The sequence below is a fragment of the Erpetoichthys calabaricus genome, chromosome 12 (genome assembly GCF_900747795.2).
Source record: "Erpetoichthys calabaricus chromosome 12, fErpCal1.3, whole genome shotgun sequence".
Taxonomy (NCBI): Eukaryota; Metazoa; Chordata; class Cladistia; order Polypteriformes; family Polypteridae; genus Erpetoichthys; species Erpetoichthys calabaricus.
In genome coordinates this window covers 11,466,337-11,483,080 of record NC_041405.2, presented here as the reverse complement: position 1 = coordinate 11,483,080, position 16,744 = coordinate 11,466,337, and the positions used below count along the sequence as shown (strand labels likewise).

Below are 16,744 nucleotides of genomic sequence, written 5' to 3'. Positions count from 1 at the left end.
CTAAAAGTAAAGGTGAGCCTGTGAACAGCTTCTGCCATGGCCTGAGCTGATGGTAAATGAGATGCTAACACAATTCAATGACAAGGATAGAAAGTAGTCATTTTCGTTGCCAATGGAACAACTCTATATTGGCCCATTATTTCATCCATTGGCAATTTGTTTTACAAGAGGTACAGAATGCTGCTGGACCCCGGACACAGTGGAGCACCACAGCTGATGGTTGCTCGACACTGGAACGTCTGTGTCCTGTAATCCTCCAGCCTCCAAAATGTCTGTTCCTCCAGCCACATCAAGAGTAAACAGTTTCCTCCAGCACCATAATTAGTGATTATAATTACCGTACCATGAAACTTCTGTCCTCCTCACCTGAAATAACTTTGTGAGCCAATAGTTGCAGCAGAGTTTCCCCCTCAAAATGGATTAAGGTGTCTGATGATGTTAACATGTATCCTGTATTGCTTAGTTCTTTATTGTTTAATGCCTTTATTTAATTGTCTCAAAGGAATTAATAATTAAAATTCTTGGCACTACTGCAAAAGCTAAAAAACCCAAAAAACTAAAGAGTGTCCATCACTTACAGCTCATGGAAACTAACTTAACATTTTTTGTGACTATATGGTTGATGTTGTGGCTTTGAGGCTGCACATTTTCCACAGTGAACTTTTCCCAGTGCAGCAACTAACCCACCCATGGAGTGAAAGCTCCCTGCCAGACACAACCCTTTCAACTCCATGCAGCCATGTTACATTTTGATAAAACATCACGACTGGTCTAACCTTGCAGGATGTTTCTCTGTAGGTGTCATTTTATGTAGAGCACGCTACTTCGGCTTCTCTGCTTTCGACGAGGTACAGGAAATCAAAGACAAGGCTAGCTGTATTATTACCTCCCTCTCACTTCTGTTTTTAGTCTTTTGACAGTGAAGAACAATGAGACCAGATAAAAGACTCCAGTGCAGAAGTACCTTCTTCATCACATGTAAGTGTTAAAGTAAAGAGTGAGACCCTCATAATAATAAAAAAACAGTTATTATGAAATAAATTTATATTACAAACTACAGTACAGCAATATAATCAGTTGCTGTACTGTACTTTGTAATATAAATGTATTTGATTAATAACTGTTTTTTTTTTTTGGTCAGATATGAAGGACTACAAGTCAGAAATAGTGCTGAGCGGTTTGCCATTTCTAAACTACACTCTGCAGCACCTGTTTCTCAATATACTTTTTCTAATATTCTAATGCATAATTTATTTCATTTACGTTTTATAGTTCTGTAATCAATGGTTACATGAAGTTTAGCATCATTTTAATATTAAGTATATTTATATTTGAAGTAGATAGCAAAGATTTTAATTTGGATTAAATTCACTTTCTGGTTTGGTGCAACAATAAATGAATTATAATCATTTTTATTTTACTTTGCTCTTGATTTTACTCAGCCAGTAAGTTATAATTTGATCCGGAAATCATGTAGACAGAAACCACTAAAGTGAACCACATTTGATTTTCACTAATAAATGTTAATAATTCATTTAAAATTTACAACAAAATACTGGAACACAGTTCATTGTGGGCATAGACATTTTGTGTTTTTAATGAGGAATGTTACACTCTTTATTATTGGAGCATTTTTTAAAGAACTGATAATTTGGTGATGAATAATAAAAGAACTCTCATATTGCTCTTAGGAGACCTGAGTTTAAATACTGGCCTATTTAATTTGTACTAAGTAGTAGTAGCAGTACAAGTAGCATTGTGCACAGAGTACAGTGAAATTAGTCAAGCCTCTTGTACGCATGAAGTGTGCTGATTTTAGAGTCATATATTACAGAGGCATCAGAATTACTTAAAGCAGGTAACATGAACATCGAGTAGTGGAGGTGTTATTCTAGACACCCAATGGCTTCTTCCAGAGTTTAATGTTATGGTTTGATGACTACTAACTACTTACTGACTCCTAAGTTGACTTCATGCAAATGCATTTTTACATGCTGATGTTCACTTAAATTCTTGCACATGTGGAAAGGTGCTATATAAAAAAATGTATTATTATTAGTAGTAGTAGTAGTAATGCATTCACTTGGACAGAGCTCACTCTACACTTTTAAAAATCTTGTTTCTTTAATCACACTTAATGGTTCTTTACCGAGCTGTGTGGTTCCTCATAGAGCTATTGCTTGAGAAAGCACCATTTCATTCAGGGAATGGTTCTTTGCATATGACGTTGGTTCTTTGTGCTTTGAAAGACTTTCTAATATGTAGACAAAAAAAAAAAACAATAAAATCTTTAATGCATGGTGGGTTTCAGGAGGACACTAACAGATGTAGAAAACCTGGACTATCCATGACCCATTGGTATTTCACATATCTGTTATCATCTATTCATGGTTATTTACTGTCTATTGCAGATCTAAATAAATACAGATTCTTTCTAGAACCTTCATATAGATGGGTCTTTTGGGAACCAAAGATGGTTCTTCAACAGCATCGCTCTGTAGAACCACTCTGGCATCTTCATTTTTGAAAGTGTAGATCAGTGCTTTCCAAGCTACTGTGGCTGCAGGTTTTTGTTCCAACCAACTTCCGTTTTTCATTAAACTCTTAGCCTAATTAAGTGAGTCGTTATTTCCTGAGTCGTTGTGGTGTTTTGGAATCAATGTAAAAATTACATACTAAGTTTGGTAGATTTTTATTAAAATATAATAAGCAATTATATGGGGAATATGTAGGGTTTTTTTTGTTTTTTTTAAGTTGTTAACAGTATTTTCTACCTACTTTTCATTCTGCTTTTCGAGGGGTTCTGGTTTTTTAATTATTTACTAATTAGAGAATCTGACACTGAAGTCGTTGCTGCTTTCATCATCCCGGATGTGCTGGTTGTTAATTGTCACTATTAGGGTTAAATGAAGAGAGCAAACTACACAGGAAAAGGGGAGAATAACAGGAAACCAAGAAAAGAGAGTTAAGCATTTAAAGCTTTACAAAAAATAATAGAAATGTTTCTAAATGTCTTATAAATGTAAAAACCATACTGTTGTGTTTTTCTGAATACAGAATAAGAGAAGAGTTAAAATGATCAGCTAATTAAATGGGATCAGTTGTTATCAATTATTACCACCAATTATGAATCTGGTCCCCAGGATCGAGTTTGGGAACCTCTGGTGTAGATGATTGCATATGTTGAGGCATGATGCAAGATGCAAGATGCAATGTGAATAATACACACCAAGTAGCAGTAAACTAGCACATAGAATATATGCAGGATATTTATACAGTAGTACCGGAGATGCACACCTTCTTAGAAAAAAAATATTTTTTTGACTGTTAGGCAACATTTGAGTTTGTTTCAATAGCACCCTCTAAAGACCACAACTGACTTCTGTTGTACAGTATCTGACTGATAAGGAGGTGCTGGACGTACTTACTTGCCTTCTCAGTAAAACTGTCAGAAAAGGTTCCTACATATAGCCATAATGCCATGATAAACTGCATTTTATTAATTAGACTAAACAAATCCGCTTACCTGATGGTCAATTATGCTCCTAATACATGAATCTCTTTTCTAAAAGACAAAATTTAGCAGGGCTCTGAAATAGAACCTAAAGTGGTGACAAAGAGATAATGCAAAGAGTCTAAGATCATGGATATTCAACTCATTTGGGTCATCTTCTCAATTCATTGTTATTTAGCAGTTCATTAGGGTGGCATGGCGATTGAACACTGCAACCTCACCACACCAATGTTCTAGGTTGGTGTCCCAGACCAGTCACTGCTAGAGTTGATTGGTGAGATTTGGCAAAGTGTTTTTCTTAGCAAACTGTCTGGGTTCTCCAGTGACCTTGTTCATCAGTTTGTTTCCTGAAAATTTGCCATGTGGCCAACTCAGGGAAACTTGTTTAATTTCCTCAGCACCCCCATGATGATTCACGAGGCGTAACATCACAGAGCGTAGCAGCCAATGCTGCCATGTAGTGCTGGGAGTTGAAGAAAATAACTGTTGATACTCACTGTGGTGTCAGATCTTTCCATTTTCCTTGTGACGTGCTATACACAATACATACCTATATCTTTGCAAATTGTTGAGGAATTTCCTCTTTGGGGAATTGAGCACGTTGTGCTAATAGACACCGGTACACATACATTAAGTACAGATACTCTGAAGTTCAAACAAATCAATCATTGTTGCCAAGTATATAACACTGACCCTTTGAATCACAGGGTTAGTTAGTCACAGTGACTGGACATCAGAAAATGCAGACAGGAATAAAGGATTCAATATTGTTCTGTGCTATTGTGATTTAATTTTTCGTAGCTGTTAAGAGTTGCTGTTTATTATATGTTGTAAGGGATGGCTGGCATACTTACCCAGTTGGGGAACCCATGTGATGGAAAGATGGGGGAAGGCAGCTTCTTTAGGGCATTGCCTCCTCAGGAATGCTAGATGGTAGCCCGCCTGGGTTGCAGAGGTGCCCCAGAATCCCACGGGTCTTCATGGTCCATGGAGTTCCTTATCTCAGCACTGTTGGGTTCCGTGGGTGTCGCCAGAGGGTGCTGTGGGAACTGCCGAGCCCTACCTTGTCGGGTTTTCATCTCACCCAGAAGTGCTCCCAGGATAATTCTTTAGGACACTGGAATTACTTCTGAGTAAGCTGTCTACCTCACATTGACGAGCCAGAGTCAGGAGGAGGGTGGACAATGCTTGTAAGGAGGAGTGGAGGAGGCATTGAGAGACAGAGAAAGGAAAACAAAGAGTTGTGTGTTACGTAGTGCTTTATTATACTTGTGGCTGTGATGGTGGGAAACACTTATTGAGAAGAGTTTTCCTATGAATAAAGACTCTGTGCTTTTTCACTTGTGTTCATGCCTGCTTGTGTTGGGTGTTTGGGGAGCTGGAGAGCCCCCTGGTGTCTATGATATATAAATAGTACGTCCTCTGTTTATGGATACTAGTATGAAATTAAACTTTTTTTTTGGTCTGAGTAATCTGTTTCTCTTATCAAAATTATGTTTTGTTTCATTTGTATTTAATGTGTTTATCTTGAACCATTTCTGCTATTATTTTGCCTTTCACAGGAGTTGCTATTCTGTGTACCCATTGTCTGGGATTCCATTGCTGTTTCTGAGAGGCGGGGTTACATTATTCTTGATCCCTGTACTAATTCACAAAGGGTTCCCCTTTCTATGCTTCCATATCTGAGTTGCGGATAAACTCTATCTTTGCATGCAGCTTTTAAAAAATACATTTGAAATTCCCGGTATTGATCTTGTGTTCTGACCTTTTTGACTTAGTGTTATCTTCTGATCACTCTCTGTCCCTGCTATTTAAAGGCAGAATGCTGCCTTCCAAAAATACTACAAAATAGTGACTATCACAATAGAAAACCATCCATAATAGTACCACAGTGTCATCACTGATACAAGGATAAAATTGACAAAGTAATGAGAAAAAAACAAACAAAAAATGCCAAAATGACATGAATTTATACTAAAATTTTTTTTACTATTACATAAACAGTACTTATGTCTTAAATAGAACTAATTGCAATTGCCTAAAGAAAGCATGATTAGAAGATTCAAAAATGAACTTCAAGAATGCAATCCTTTAGAAAGATTAATAGTCAAAGGCTAAATCTAAACTCAATTCTTAATTATTTCAAACTCCTGTGACAGAAGAATCATCAAATCAGATGTGCAACAATACAGTATAATAATAACCATTTAACCAGATGAAATTTGAAACAGGAAAATCGTAATGCATTAAGCTTAAACATAAACACCAATGAAGAAATCCTCACAACTTCCCATTTACACAACATCGTTTTGGAATATGAACAGACTTCATGTTTTATAGGTTTGGCCCTCACTTCAGCAGCTCATCATGTCATAACGCCAGCGACTCTCACCCTACTGGTTGGACAGAGGGCACACTTCAACTGTACTCTGGTGGAGAAAGGCAACTGTGAGGAGGTGAACTTCTACTGGCGAAACAAGTGTCTGTTCCAGAATGGCACAGAAGGAGACTGGAATGATATTAAAAATGGCGAGAAGCACCGCATTATTTTCAGCAAACTATGGAGCTCTCTGGAAATTACAGATGTGATCGTCTCAGATGAAGGCTGGTACATGTGCTACAACTTCTGCTTTGGGAAGCAGACTCGCTTAATTGAAGAGAAGGCGAAGCTCATTCTTGAAGGTATTGCTTATGTATTACAGTATATGAAAAATATATAGTAGATTCAGAAAGTATTCCAATCCTTTCACTTTTTTGCACACTTTACTTTGTTTTAGACTGAAATTTAAATGGGTACTTCTGCCATTTTTGCCCATCAATCTAGAGTCAATAACCCACAATGTTTTTAGAAACATTTGCACATTTATTAGGCTCTAGCGCCCCTAAAATTTAATTAAGGAGTTTCAATATATAGATCAATTTTGTTAAAATTATGTACACTGTACATTCAATTGACCTAACAGAGTCAGGCTACAGACCTCCACTAGCAGACCTGTTTGTGGCTGCCCCAGCCACAGGACCCTGTGACATCATTTGAGCCTGTGGCTGGAGGTGGAAGTGATGTAGTTTTGTAACACCTGCCTTCTGGTCATAGTGGAAGTGACGTTCATGTCATTTCCTGATCTGGTGTCTGCTGATGGAGGTCTACAGTCAGACACTTCTCAGTTGACTACCAAAATATACTGACAAGAGCTTTTCTGCAGAAATTCCAATATGTATATGAATCATAAATCCAGGTTTATATATCGTGCAGTACTCTAAACTTGCTTTTACGTCCAATTTTCTAAGAAAATACGTTTCTGAGGTGTTGCAAAGTGTTGTTGAACTGAAAAGAGAGTGGCCATTGTATAATATGACACTCTCTTTGCCGTAATTAGAAGGTAGAAGACCATATGCCCACTTGGTGATTGCGAGAGGTGCTCCATTATAGCTCAGCTCATTAAAATGGTCCTTTCTGTTTTCAAGGCCCCAAGTTTTCAATGAATAATGGACATGTACCCCATCCAGGGTTTGTTTCTTATCAATATTTCCAGATAGGCTTAATCTCCCCTTGACATTAACCTGGAGTAAGTGGACTTGAGGATGTTATGTTTTATTTTATTCTTTTATGTCTTTTTTTTTTCTTCTGTTAGCCCAGCCTACAGTGAGTGTCACTTCTTCCATATCATCTGAAGCACCTGACCTCCTGCTCCTGACCTGTAGTGCTGTGGGTTTCTACCCTATCAGTGTGTCATTTACTTGGCTTCACTCCCTTCCAGGGGGAACCCACACCAGTTCTGAGGTGATACCCACTGTCCTCCAGAACGGCACCTACAGCAGTAACTCCACTCTACAGATCAGCACCGCCCAATGGAGCTCAGAGGAGGAGATCGGATGTGTGGTGAATCACAGTTCTCTGACGAAGCCACACATCGAATACCTCAAACAGTCGGGTAGGCCACTTTTTTTATGGTGCATCTTTTGCAAAGCCTTATGAGAAGTAAATAATTATATCAGAAGTAGCATGCTAAAAATATGATCCCACATTAAATAAACCATGACTTATTTGAACTGTGTCTTTCAAGGTTATGTATTTTTCACATCACTGCATTGAACACCTCCTTTGATAACAATCTGAGATAAAAGACCAAAGATAAAGTTGGTGTTTGTCAATAAATGGCTGTTTAGGCTTTAAATGAATTGACTCACTTAAGTCCACCACAGTGCTCAATGCGTAGCATAGCATATGGAGGTGGGTAGAATAAAATTATCCTGGTGTGAGTGGCTTTCTGTTTGTTGCAGGGTTGGGTCCTGCCTTATGCCTGATGCTTCCTTGTGTGATCACCATGGGCCATAGCAGCACACCAAACCTCTCAAACGCAACTACACAGCACAGTCCTGGGTTCAAATAATAGATCTTTATTTTTTTACCTCCACCATTTTCCAAATTCTCTTTGGATCCATCCATCCATCCATCCATCCATCTATCCATCCATCCTCTTCCGCTTATCCGAGGTCGGGTTGCGGGGGCAGCAGCTTGAGCAGAGATGCCCAGACTTCCCTCTCCCCGGCCACTTCTTCTAGCTCTTCTGGGAGAATCCCAAGGTGTTCCCAGGCCAGCCGGGAGATATAGTCCCTCCAGCGTGTCCTGGGTCTTCCTTGGGGCCTCCTCCCGGTTGGACGTGCCCGGAACACCTCACCAGGGATGATCATGCCTCGTCCAGGAGGCATCCTGATCAGATGCCCGAGCCACCTCATCTGACTCCTCTCGATGAGGTGGAGCAGCGGCTCTACTCTGAGCCCCTCCAGGATAACTGAGCTTCTCACCCCATCTTTAAGGGAGAGCCCAGACACCCTGCGGAGGAAACTCATTTCAGCCGCTTGTATTCGCGATCCTCAGCTCCTTTTTCACCACGACAGACCGATGCAGAGCCTACATCACTGTGGACGCCGCACCGATCCGTCTGTCGATCTCACGCTCCATTCTTCCCTCACTCATGAACAAGACCCTGAGATACTTGAACTCCTCCACTTGGGGCAGGATCTCACTCCCAACCCTGAGAGGGCACTCCACCCTTTTCTGGCTGAGGACCATGGTCTTGGATTTGGAGGTGCTGATTCCCATCCCAGCCGCTTCACACTCAGCTGCGAACCGATCCAGAGAGAGCTGAAGATCACGGCCTGATGAAGCAAACAGGACAACTTCATCTGCAAAAATCAGTGACCCAATCCTGAGTCCACCAAACCGGACCCCCTCAACACCCTGACTCAAAGCGTAAAAGCGGTTGTTCCTGCCACCTTATCATGGTGGAGGGGTTTGCGTGTCCCAATGATCCTAGGAGTTCTGTTGTCCGGGGCTTTATGCCCCTGGTAGGGTCACCCAAGGCAAACTGGTCCTAGGTGAGGGATGAGACAAAGTGCGGTTCAAATGACCTTCTATGATGAACAAAAAATTTGGATGGTGTTTTCCCTCGCCCGGACGTGGGTCACCGGGGCCCCACTCTGGAGCCAGGCCTGGAGGTGGGGCTCGATGGTGAGCGCCTGGTGGCCGGGTTTGCACCCATGGGGCTCGGCTGGGCACAGCCCGAAGTGGCAACGTGGGTCCCCCTTCCCATGGGCTCACTACCTATGGGATGGGCCAAGGAGGTCGGGTGCAGTGTGAGTTGGGTGTTGGCTGAAGGCAGGGTCCTTGGCAGTCCTATCCTCGGCTACAGAAGCTGGCTTTTGGGACGTGGAATATCACCTCTTTGGATTCTCACAATAATACAATTATCAGAATATTTTGTTTCCTCCTTCCACACCTCCCTTGATGTCTCCTCTACACTCCTACTGGCTCTGACTGCCCATACAGGAAACTCTTCTGCTTTTAAGCCAGACCCGGGAATAGTTTTGGTGCCACAGCATTGCATATTGGAAGTACTTCTTGGTCAGGTGGACATTTATTAAAGAGGTCATATTGATCCCTTGTAGCTCCCCCTGGTGGCACCCACTAACCCCAAGGGGACTGTCCAATAGGACAACAATTCCTAGCCTGCCCTACAGGTATTTCTATGGGTGTCCCACTAGTGGGATTCTGCCACTGTGCGTACAGGGGTATAATGTAACTTTGGGAGGCAGACATCTCTTGTGTCTCTGTTGAGGCTTCCATTCATGGCCGGAAACCAAACTCTATTTAGGCCGGGATGCCCGTCTGTCCCGCATGGCTCTCACACTGCATAGATTTTGTCATCAGAAAAACAAACAGGTTAAACTGGATTAAATTAAAGAATGGATGTATAGATGGAAGTTAAAAACTACAGAGGAACATTGTGCCCCAGATATTGGCATTGACATGTCACAGCACATGGAACCTGTAGGTCTGTGTGTTTGTGTCATGTGGTTAACAGTAAGGCCATCCAGAGTTGGTTTTTGTATTAAAGCTTGCGTAGTCTTTAGTTGCTTTAGCTGGAAATGGATGAAAGGATGAATCACCTTGTAGCTTTTTGACTGTTTGCAAAGTCTAAGGCAACGTTTTTCAACCAGTGTGCTATGGCACAGCGGTGCTCCATGACAGCTACCCAGGTGTTCCCTGAAAATAACAGTATAGTGCACCTGGGTCTGAGCCTGAGAGGGATAAGTTCCATAGGTGGTCGAGATCTGTCCGAGGAGGACAAAACTACCTGGAGAACCTGGCATAAAAGCAGCTCCACAATTGCTGTGTTGCATCTGTTTGCATCTCCTGGCTGCCTGTGTTTGCCAGGGTGTCTCAAAGGGCTGGTGGGTAGTGGACATATGAGTTGCCTCTGAGGAAGAGAGGAGTGGGCAAAGGGACGAAGCAGCTAGGAGATGCCACCAAAGTGCTCACTAAGTGCCATGTCTGCAAATGCTGATCTCTGAGCTGCTTTTGTGAAATTGCTTCAGCTGTAGACCTCCGCAGCTGTGCGATTCAGTAGCTCCACTGGACAGCCAATTGGATTGCAGGTTTTTGTCACTTGGTTTACTTGACTTGAGTCAGATAACCCCACCCCCAACCCTTTTTAGTGTAGCCAGGTGTTATAATTGACATATAATATAAAGCAACAACCTCCTCAATGGAGTGGAGCTCTGGAGGTCCACAGCTCGAGTCTATTGGATTTTTAACTGTCTTCTCAGGTAGTCCATCCCCATTAGACATTTGAGCACGTGTATGAGATATAATGTGTGTGTGGTTAGTAAAACAGTGGCGTGCCTTGTGATGTTTTTGGTTACAAAATGTGAGCCATCACAGAAAAATGTTTGGGAGAAACTGGTCTAAGTGAAGGCAGCCTTGATTCATAACAAAATGTTGAGTGATCGATACAGAATTAGTTGACAGTTAACAACGGTATAGTGAGAGGCTTATAGTTATTAGAGACTGTATAAAAAATGAGATCCCTCTTGGGTCAATGGTGTAGTTGTGGCCATTTCATATGACCTAAATAATTATAAAAATTGTGTCATCTCTCTATTATACAAAAAAATCCTGGGACGAAACGTGACTTTTTCAGAGAGAGACATTTTCACGTTCCGCAAGACGAGACTTTGTGCCAAGAGATTTAACCACGCCTAGGGCCGGAAATAAAAGACAAAGAGTAGATGACAAAGTAGAAAATCTTAAAGAGGCTTAAAAACGTTGACAAGATACACACACAGAGCAGGTTAGAGATAATGAAAGTGCTAAAATTCGAAAGTCTGAAAAAAATGATATTAAAGATCGCATTCGTGCAAACAAATGGAAATTATTACTCCGTTAAATAACCAAACAGCGAAAAGAGATTGAATATATTGTTCGGATTTAAACTTTAAGTCATAGACTTGTAGATCGTCTAATTCGTGTTGCCTTCAGGGGAAAGTAGTGTTTCTTCCCAATGAAGAGGCGTATCCGCGAGAATTAAAAGATTTGTTGGTTGGTGAAAGTGAAATCCACACAAGTGAATGGCAGAGACATGAAGTGGCTGGCGTGTAGCGCAGGCTAGAGGGTTGGCAACCAAAGCGAGAAGGAGGTGAAGCCGCCTACTATTTAAATAATGAACTAACTTAATATACCCTGCCACTTTTGCACCTTTGTGTGTTTCTGTTTACTATGCATATTAATCTTAATTCTTTTTATTTATATGACACATTTCTCACTACTCAAAGTGCTTTACATAGAGAATGTGGAACCACTTCTACCACCACCAATGTGTTGGACCCACCTGGAGGATACGACAGTATCATCCATTTTGCGGCAGTACACTCACTGCATATTAACCTTTAGGTGATGAAGGAACGAGCGAGATAGATAGATATTTAGGGACAGGGGATGATTAGAGGACCAGAATAACTAGGTCTCGACAGGCAATTTAGCAGACTTTATAATACCACAGTAACCCAATCAGGTGTCTTTGGGCTGTTACTGTAAACCCCCCCTCCCCCACCCCATTTCCATGGTTTAGTAAAACAACATAAAAGCAGAAGAAAAATAATGTCATGGAATGAAAAAAAAAAACAAATAAAAATCAAGCAAAGAACAGTGAATGCCACAAATCAAACCAAAATACAATGATTGTCGAGCCCAAACCTGAAGGAAACAGAACAGATCTCACTTTGTAAGCACAACTATGAGAATAGAAGATTATCAAAGCAAGCAGAATCTCACAAATAACAAGCAGCTGGCAATACATTGCTCCCTGGGTATCCTATCACATGACTAATGCAGTTTTTCACTTCCAAACTGACCATGGCTTGTCATAGTTACATTTAGCTGAACTCCAATGTTACATGACTGACATAACCAAATAAGTGTAATGGAATGCTGTTCTTGTTTTCACCTTCCGGACTCTCTGGCAGCAATTATAGTAGAATTGTACTGAATGAACGGATACTCCTCAGGACATGGTGAGTGGGTAGAGAAATGACAATAGAGAAGTACCCCTTGAGATAATAATTATTAATCATATTATAAGCCTTCTAATTAATGAGATGTTCAGCTGACAGAAGGAGATGACCTCAAATTAAGAAATGTGTTAAAATGAAATCCTACAGCCGCTACAAGCCTCCTGGCCAAGGGCTGATAGCCATGTTCAAAACAAATCAGCCATACATTTTCTTAATTTTTTCCAACACCAGGACCAGAACTACATCTAAGCAGCACTGAGGACAAGGAACAAAACAATTCTGAATTATGTCCATCAGGGAGCACACATTCACTCAGTTCATACTTGCTGGGATTGCTGATGGAAGCCCACAAACACACACACTAATTTGTGTAACCAATTTGTAACCTCTGTATTGTTGCATTTTGCTTGGATTGCTTAATTAAAATATGTTCAGTTGAGCCAAAAATGCATTTAGGCAAGCATAGTGAGTTATGAAACACAGTAAATCCTAATGGCCCCTTTTCTTCCAGCAGGTCTGTCATCTGGTGTGTCTCGCTGTCAGCTGAAAATAATTCTGCTGTCTTTGGGTTTGGTGCTGATGATCTCCGCTGTCACAGGAGTCCATGTGACGACCCACAGAGGAAACAGTTGAGTATCGACTCCAAACTTTGAAGTCTGCTCGTACCAGAAGGGCAGGTATATCTATAGCAGAATAAGGAGTGTAGTCAGAGAAATCCCAGGAGACCACGTTTCCATAGTTCTGCAGAATACTATCAAGGCTCTGACAGTTTAAAAGTAGGACCAATCGATGTGGTGGCAACTAAGCTGGTAGCCTAGTTCTTCATAATTCAGTTCTCTATCCAATTTAGTGGGCCATTGATTGAATTCATTCTGGTTCATATTTATTACAAAAAGTTACTTTATGGCAACATTCTGTACTGTACATGAAATATTTCTAATTCATTCTAAAAGTGAGAGCATTGACTTAAATGGACAGTGGATTGAGAACATTTTCAGACCACTTCACTTTCTGCATACTTTATAGTTCTGCACATTGATATTTAAGTGGATAAAAATAACTTTTTTTGCCCATCATTCTACTCTCAATAATCCATGATGACAAAATGAAAGTATTTTCAGAAATGGTTTGCTATTTCATTAAAAATCCAAAAGAGAAATTTGCCAGTTATAATGTACATGAGCAGAAAGTGAAGGGGTTGGAGTGCATTCTGAATTTGCTGTATCTGCTCAAAAGTTACTAGTCTTCCATTCATTCATATGGGTAGGTGCCCTGCCCAAAGAACACGCTGTCAGGTTACTCAGTCACTCTGGATTGACTGTGTGGCCCTGTGACACAGTGCCATCTCATTCCAGGGTGGGATCCTGCCACGAGCTCATTCCTCTTGGTGTACTTTCATACTCCTTGACAATGCTGCAACACAATGGGTTCATTTTTTACATTTATTTAATTTCAGAATCTCATCAAAGCAAGTCTTTTGAAGAAAAAACTGAAGAAATGGAGTAAAATACGTCAGGATATACAGCGACAAGGAAGTTAATGTAATATAAATGAATTTTGTGCCAAACTTTTTAATGGTGGAAAAAATATTTGAAGAGAGCAAACAATCTCTATTTTCTAGAATGCCATTTACAGCCTTGGTTCACAAAGCACTTTACATAATTAATCAGCCGGCCTTTACTTTTACAATGTTCTGCTATATATTGATATTTATATATAAATATATTTTAACTTACTGTGGAAATTTTAACATTCTTGTGTTTTATGTACACTTATGAGCCAAAACATTCTGAGCACAGTTGTATGAAGCAGATGACATCAACTCTCTCATAACAAGAGCACATGTCAATGCCAGGGATATATTAGATGGCAAGCTGACATTAGTTACTCGTACATGTTGAATGAATAAGATATGAGCAATTGTGAAGAGCTGAGTGACTAGTGAGAAAAGCGCTATATAAATGCAAAGAATTATTATTATTATTATTAATTCAATATGGCCAGTCAGCTGGGTCAGAGAATTTCTGAAATGGTGAGGCTGGCAGGGTGCTCATGGTCAACCGTGATGAATGCCTACCAACAGTGGCACAAGGAGGGGAAAACCAAGAATCACTGACAATGTGTTGGGCGGTTAAGACTCATCAAGAGGTCAACAAAGGCTATCATGTCCAGTAAAAACTAACAGAAGGGCTACTGTAGCAAAAATCACAGCTCATTTTAATGATGGTTATGCAAGTGATGACGTGAATTATGGTGCATCGAACCCTGCTCTGTATGGGACTGCGTAGCTCGAGACCAGTCAGAGTGCTTCGTCATGGGCATTTGAGTTTCAGAAATGGACCTTTACTTTGAATTTGATCCTAGATTTGAATTCTAGACAGTGATATTTGGTTAATGTTCCAGTTTTAATGGTAGTTCTCTTGTCTTTTTGGTTTTGACTTGGTTTCTAGTTTCTGGCAATGTCTCATCTCCTGGTCCCTCTCTTTAAATGTTGCTACTTTCCATCTCCAGTACACAACAATAACATTCATATAGAGATGAAGCAGACACTTCTGCCAATGTGCTTCAAGTGGATTGGCTGCCAAAAACTGGTGACATAGTGGTACTTTCAAGGTGCAATACAGGATTTGGATTCATGATGAAACGTTGTGAGGGGATTATGTAATCAGTCACTTTTCTGCCACATATTGAATGTCGGAGGACACAAATGCAAATGAAGAAAGGATCAGGAGATGAAATTGTAACCAAGAAGAATAGGTGAAGTCAAAACCAAAAGGACTGAAGAACTAAGTGACTAAATTCAATTAAGTACCCAAAATCAGTCACTGAAGAACTTGGCAAAAAAGTCAGAAAGCTGAGGGATCTTTTATCTAAGTACAGTATATGCAAAAGGTTTTGTTCAGGTATCCACAATTTGGGACAATGACTGACTCGCAATGATGACGTCACACAACATGACTCCTGAGAGCACACCAATGACAACAGATGAACAACACAAGAGCACAAAATGGAGGTGCCTAATAAAAAACAAGACGGTGTCATGATAAAACAAAAAATAACATTCAATTAAAATTCTAAGTCTTAAACTACAAAATGATTATGTTAAACTTGGTTGAAGTAAAGGCTAGAAAGTAAAGCAGGCCCTAATCATCAAGAAGCTTGCTATAGGAGTCTCAAGCATTTTAGATAGATAGATAGATAGATAGATAGATAGATAGATAGATAGATAGATAGATAGATAGATAGATAGATAGATAGATAGATAGATAGTGTAAAAAAAGGCTCGTGTGTCTTTAAGGCGCTGAGGCACATTCACGTGAAAACCGCAGGGTGTGCGGTGAGCAGGTGAGTTTCAGAGACTTAGGCGACTGTACCACGTGAAAGCCAGAACTACAGGAGCCGCCAGAGAAAGAGAGAAAGTTTAAGTTTGTTCGTTTGTTGACCAAATGTAAGTTCTTATGTACACTAGGGGGCTCCGCCCCCTGCTCGCTTCGCTCGCCAACCCCTGGGGTAACCCGAAATAGATTTTATATGTATCATGTTCACCGTTACGACATCTGTAGGTCCATGTAATATATGTAAATGACAATAGCAGTTTAATTGTCATGTTATGTAAGTATAGAGTGTCTTTGAGTTTGCGCAGATCTATGTATGAGATATATTGGAGTGTAAAGGTGTAGATGACGTACAAAGGATATCTTCATACACTACATTTGTAGTAAAGATGGCGTGTTGTCCTTGAATGAGTTTTCCTTGGTATGGAGTTGTTATAATCTTGACGTTAACGTCACATGCATGCCGAACTCCTGAGAAAGCTACATAAAGTTGTCCATGTCTAAATACAGGCTCAGAGAGGTAAAGGCTGACTCTGTCCATGGTCTGTCCTTGGGATTTGTTGATTAGGTATACGTTGTTTACTGTTAGTAATATGGATAATTGCACTCACTGTTAAAATCACCTATTTCTTTTAGTTGAACTCTTTCGTTTCTGAGCCGTGGCTCCTTCGCTTGCGGTGCATAGGCGCATGCGCAATCCGTACTATCTCGTGTTTGACTATGCTGTGTTTTGTGGACTCCATACCTTCTCTGGTTTGACTGTGGGGCGGGACGTGGAAGCCACTTCTGTTTGTGTTTTCTGTGAGTACTTATAGTGTTGTATTACTGTAATGTGATTCACATACTCTGTGGATTCCGGATCTTCGTGGCTTCTGTACTATCTTGGGTTTTTGCCTGAAATACATTGATGAATGTATGCGATATGTGCCTGCTTTGCTTGCGGCATTTCAGACGCGCGCTGTAGGCACCTGCATTCATTGATTATATCCAGGCGGGCTCGTGTTTGTATCTCCGTCAGTCGTGGTCTTTCGTTTTGAACCCG

General features: G+C 40.5%; 1 protein-coding gene across 2 annotated transcripts; it reads left to right on the top strand.

Moving 5' to 3' along the window:
- Positions 1-514: 514 nt before the first annotated feature.
- On the top strand, positions 515-14,323 carry LOC114663233 (HLA class II histocompatibility antigen, DR beta 4 chain-like). Of its 2 annotated transcripts, XM_028816984.2 has the most exons (5): positions 520-978; positions 5,855-6,196; positions 7,147-7,446; positions 12,879-12,995; positions 13,824-14,323. In XM_028816984.2, exons 1-5 carry the CDS (start codon positions 930-932, stop codon positions 13,871-13,873), a joined length of 858 nt encoding a protein of 285 aa, XP_028672817.1. In that variant the 5' UTR covers positions 520-929; the 3' UTR covers positions 13,874-14,323. The 2 variants fall into 2 exon arrangements, with proteins under 2 accessions (XP_028672819.1, XP_028672817.1); XM_028816986.2 differs by lacking the exon at positions 12,879-12,995 and having other exon boundaries at positions 515-978.
- The last annotated feature ends 2,421 nt before the right edge of the window (positions 14,324-16,744 follow it).

Excerpts from the sequence above, each read along its gene's own strand:
- LOC114663233 (XM_028816984.2), top strand. The coding sequence starts at position 930 with ATGAGACCAGATAAAAGACTCCAGTGCAGAAGTACCTTCTTCATCACA. Across the intron at positions 979-5,854 it reads AAGTACCTTCTTCATCACAT|GTTTGGCCCTCACTTCAGCA; the intron begins GTAAGTGTTAAA and ends CATGTTTTATAG. Across the intron at positions 6,197-7,146 it reads GGCGAAGCTCATTCTTGAAG|CCCAGCCTACAGTGAGTGTC; the intron begins GTATTGCTTATG and ends TTCTTCTGTTAG.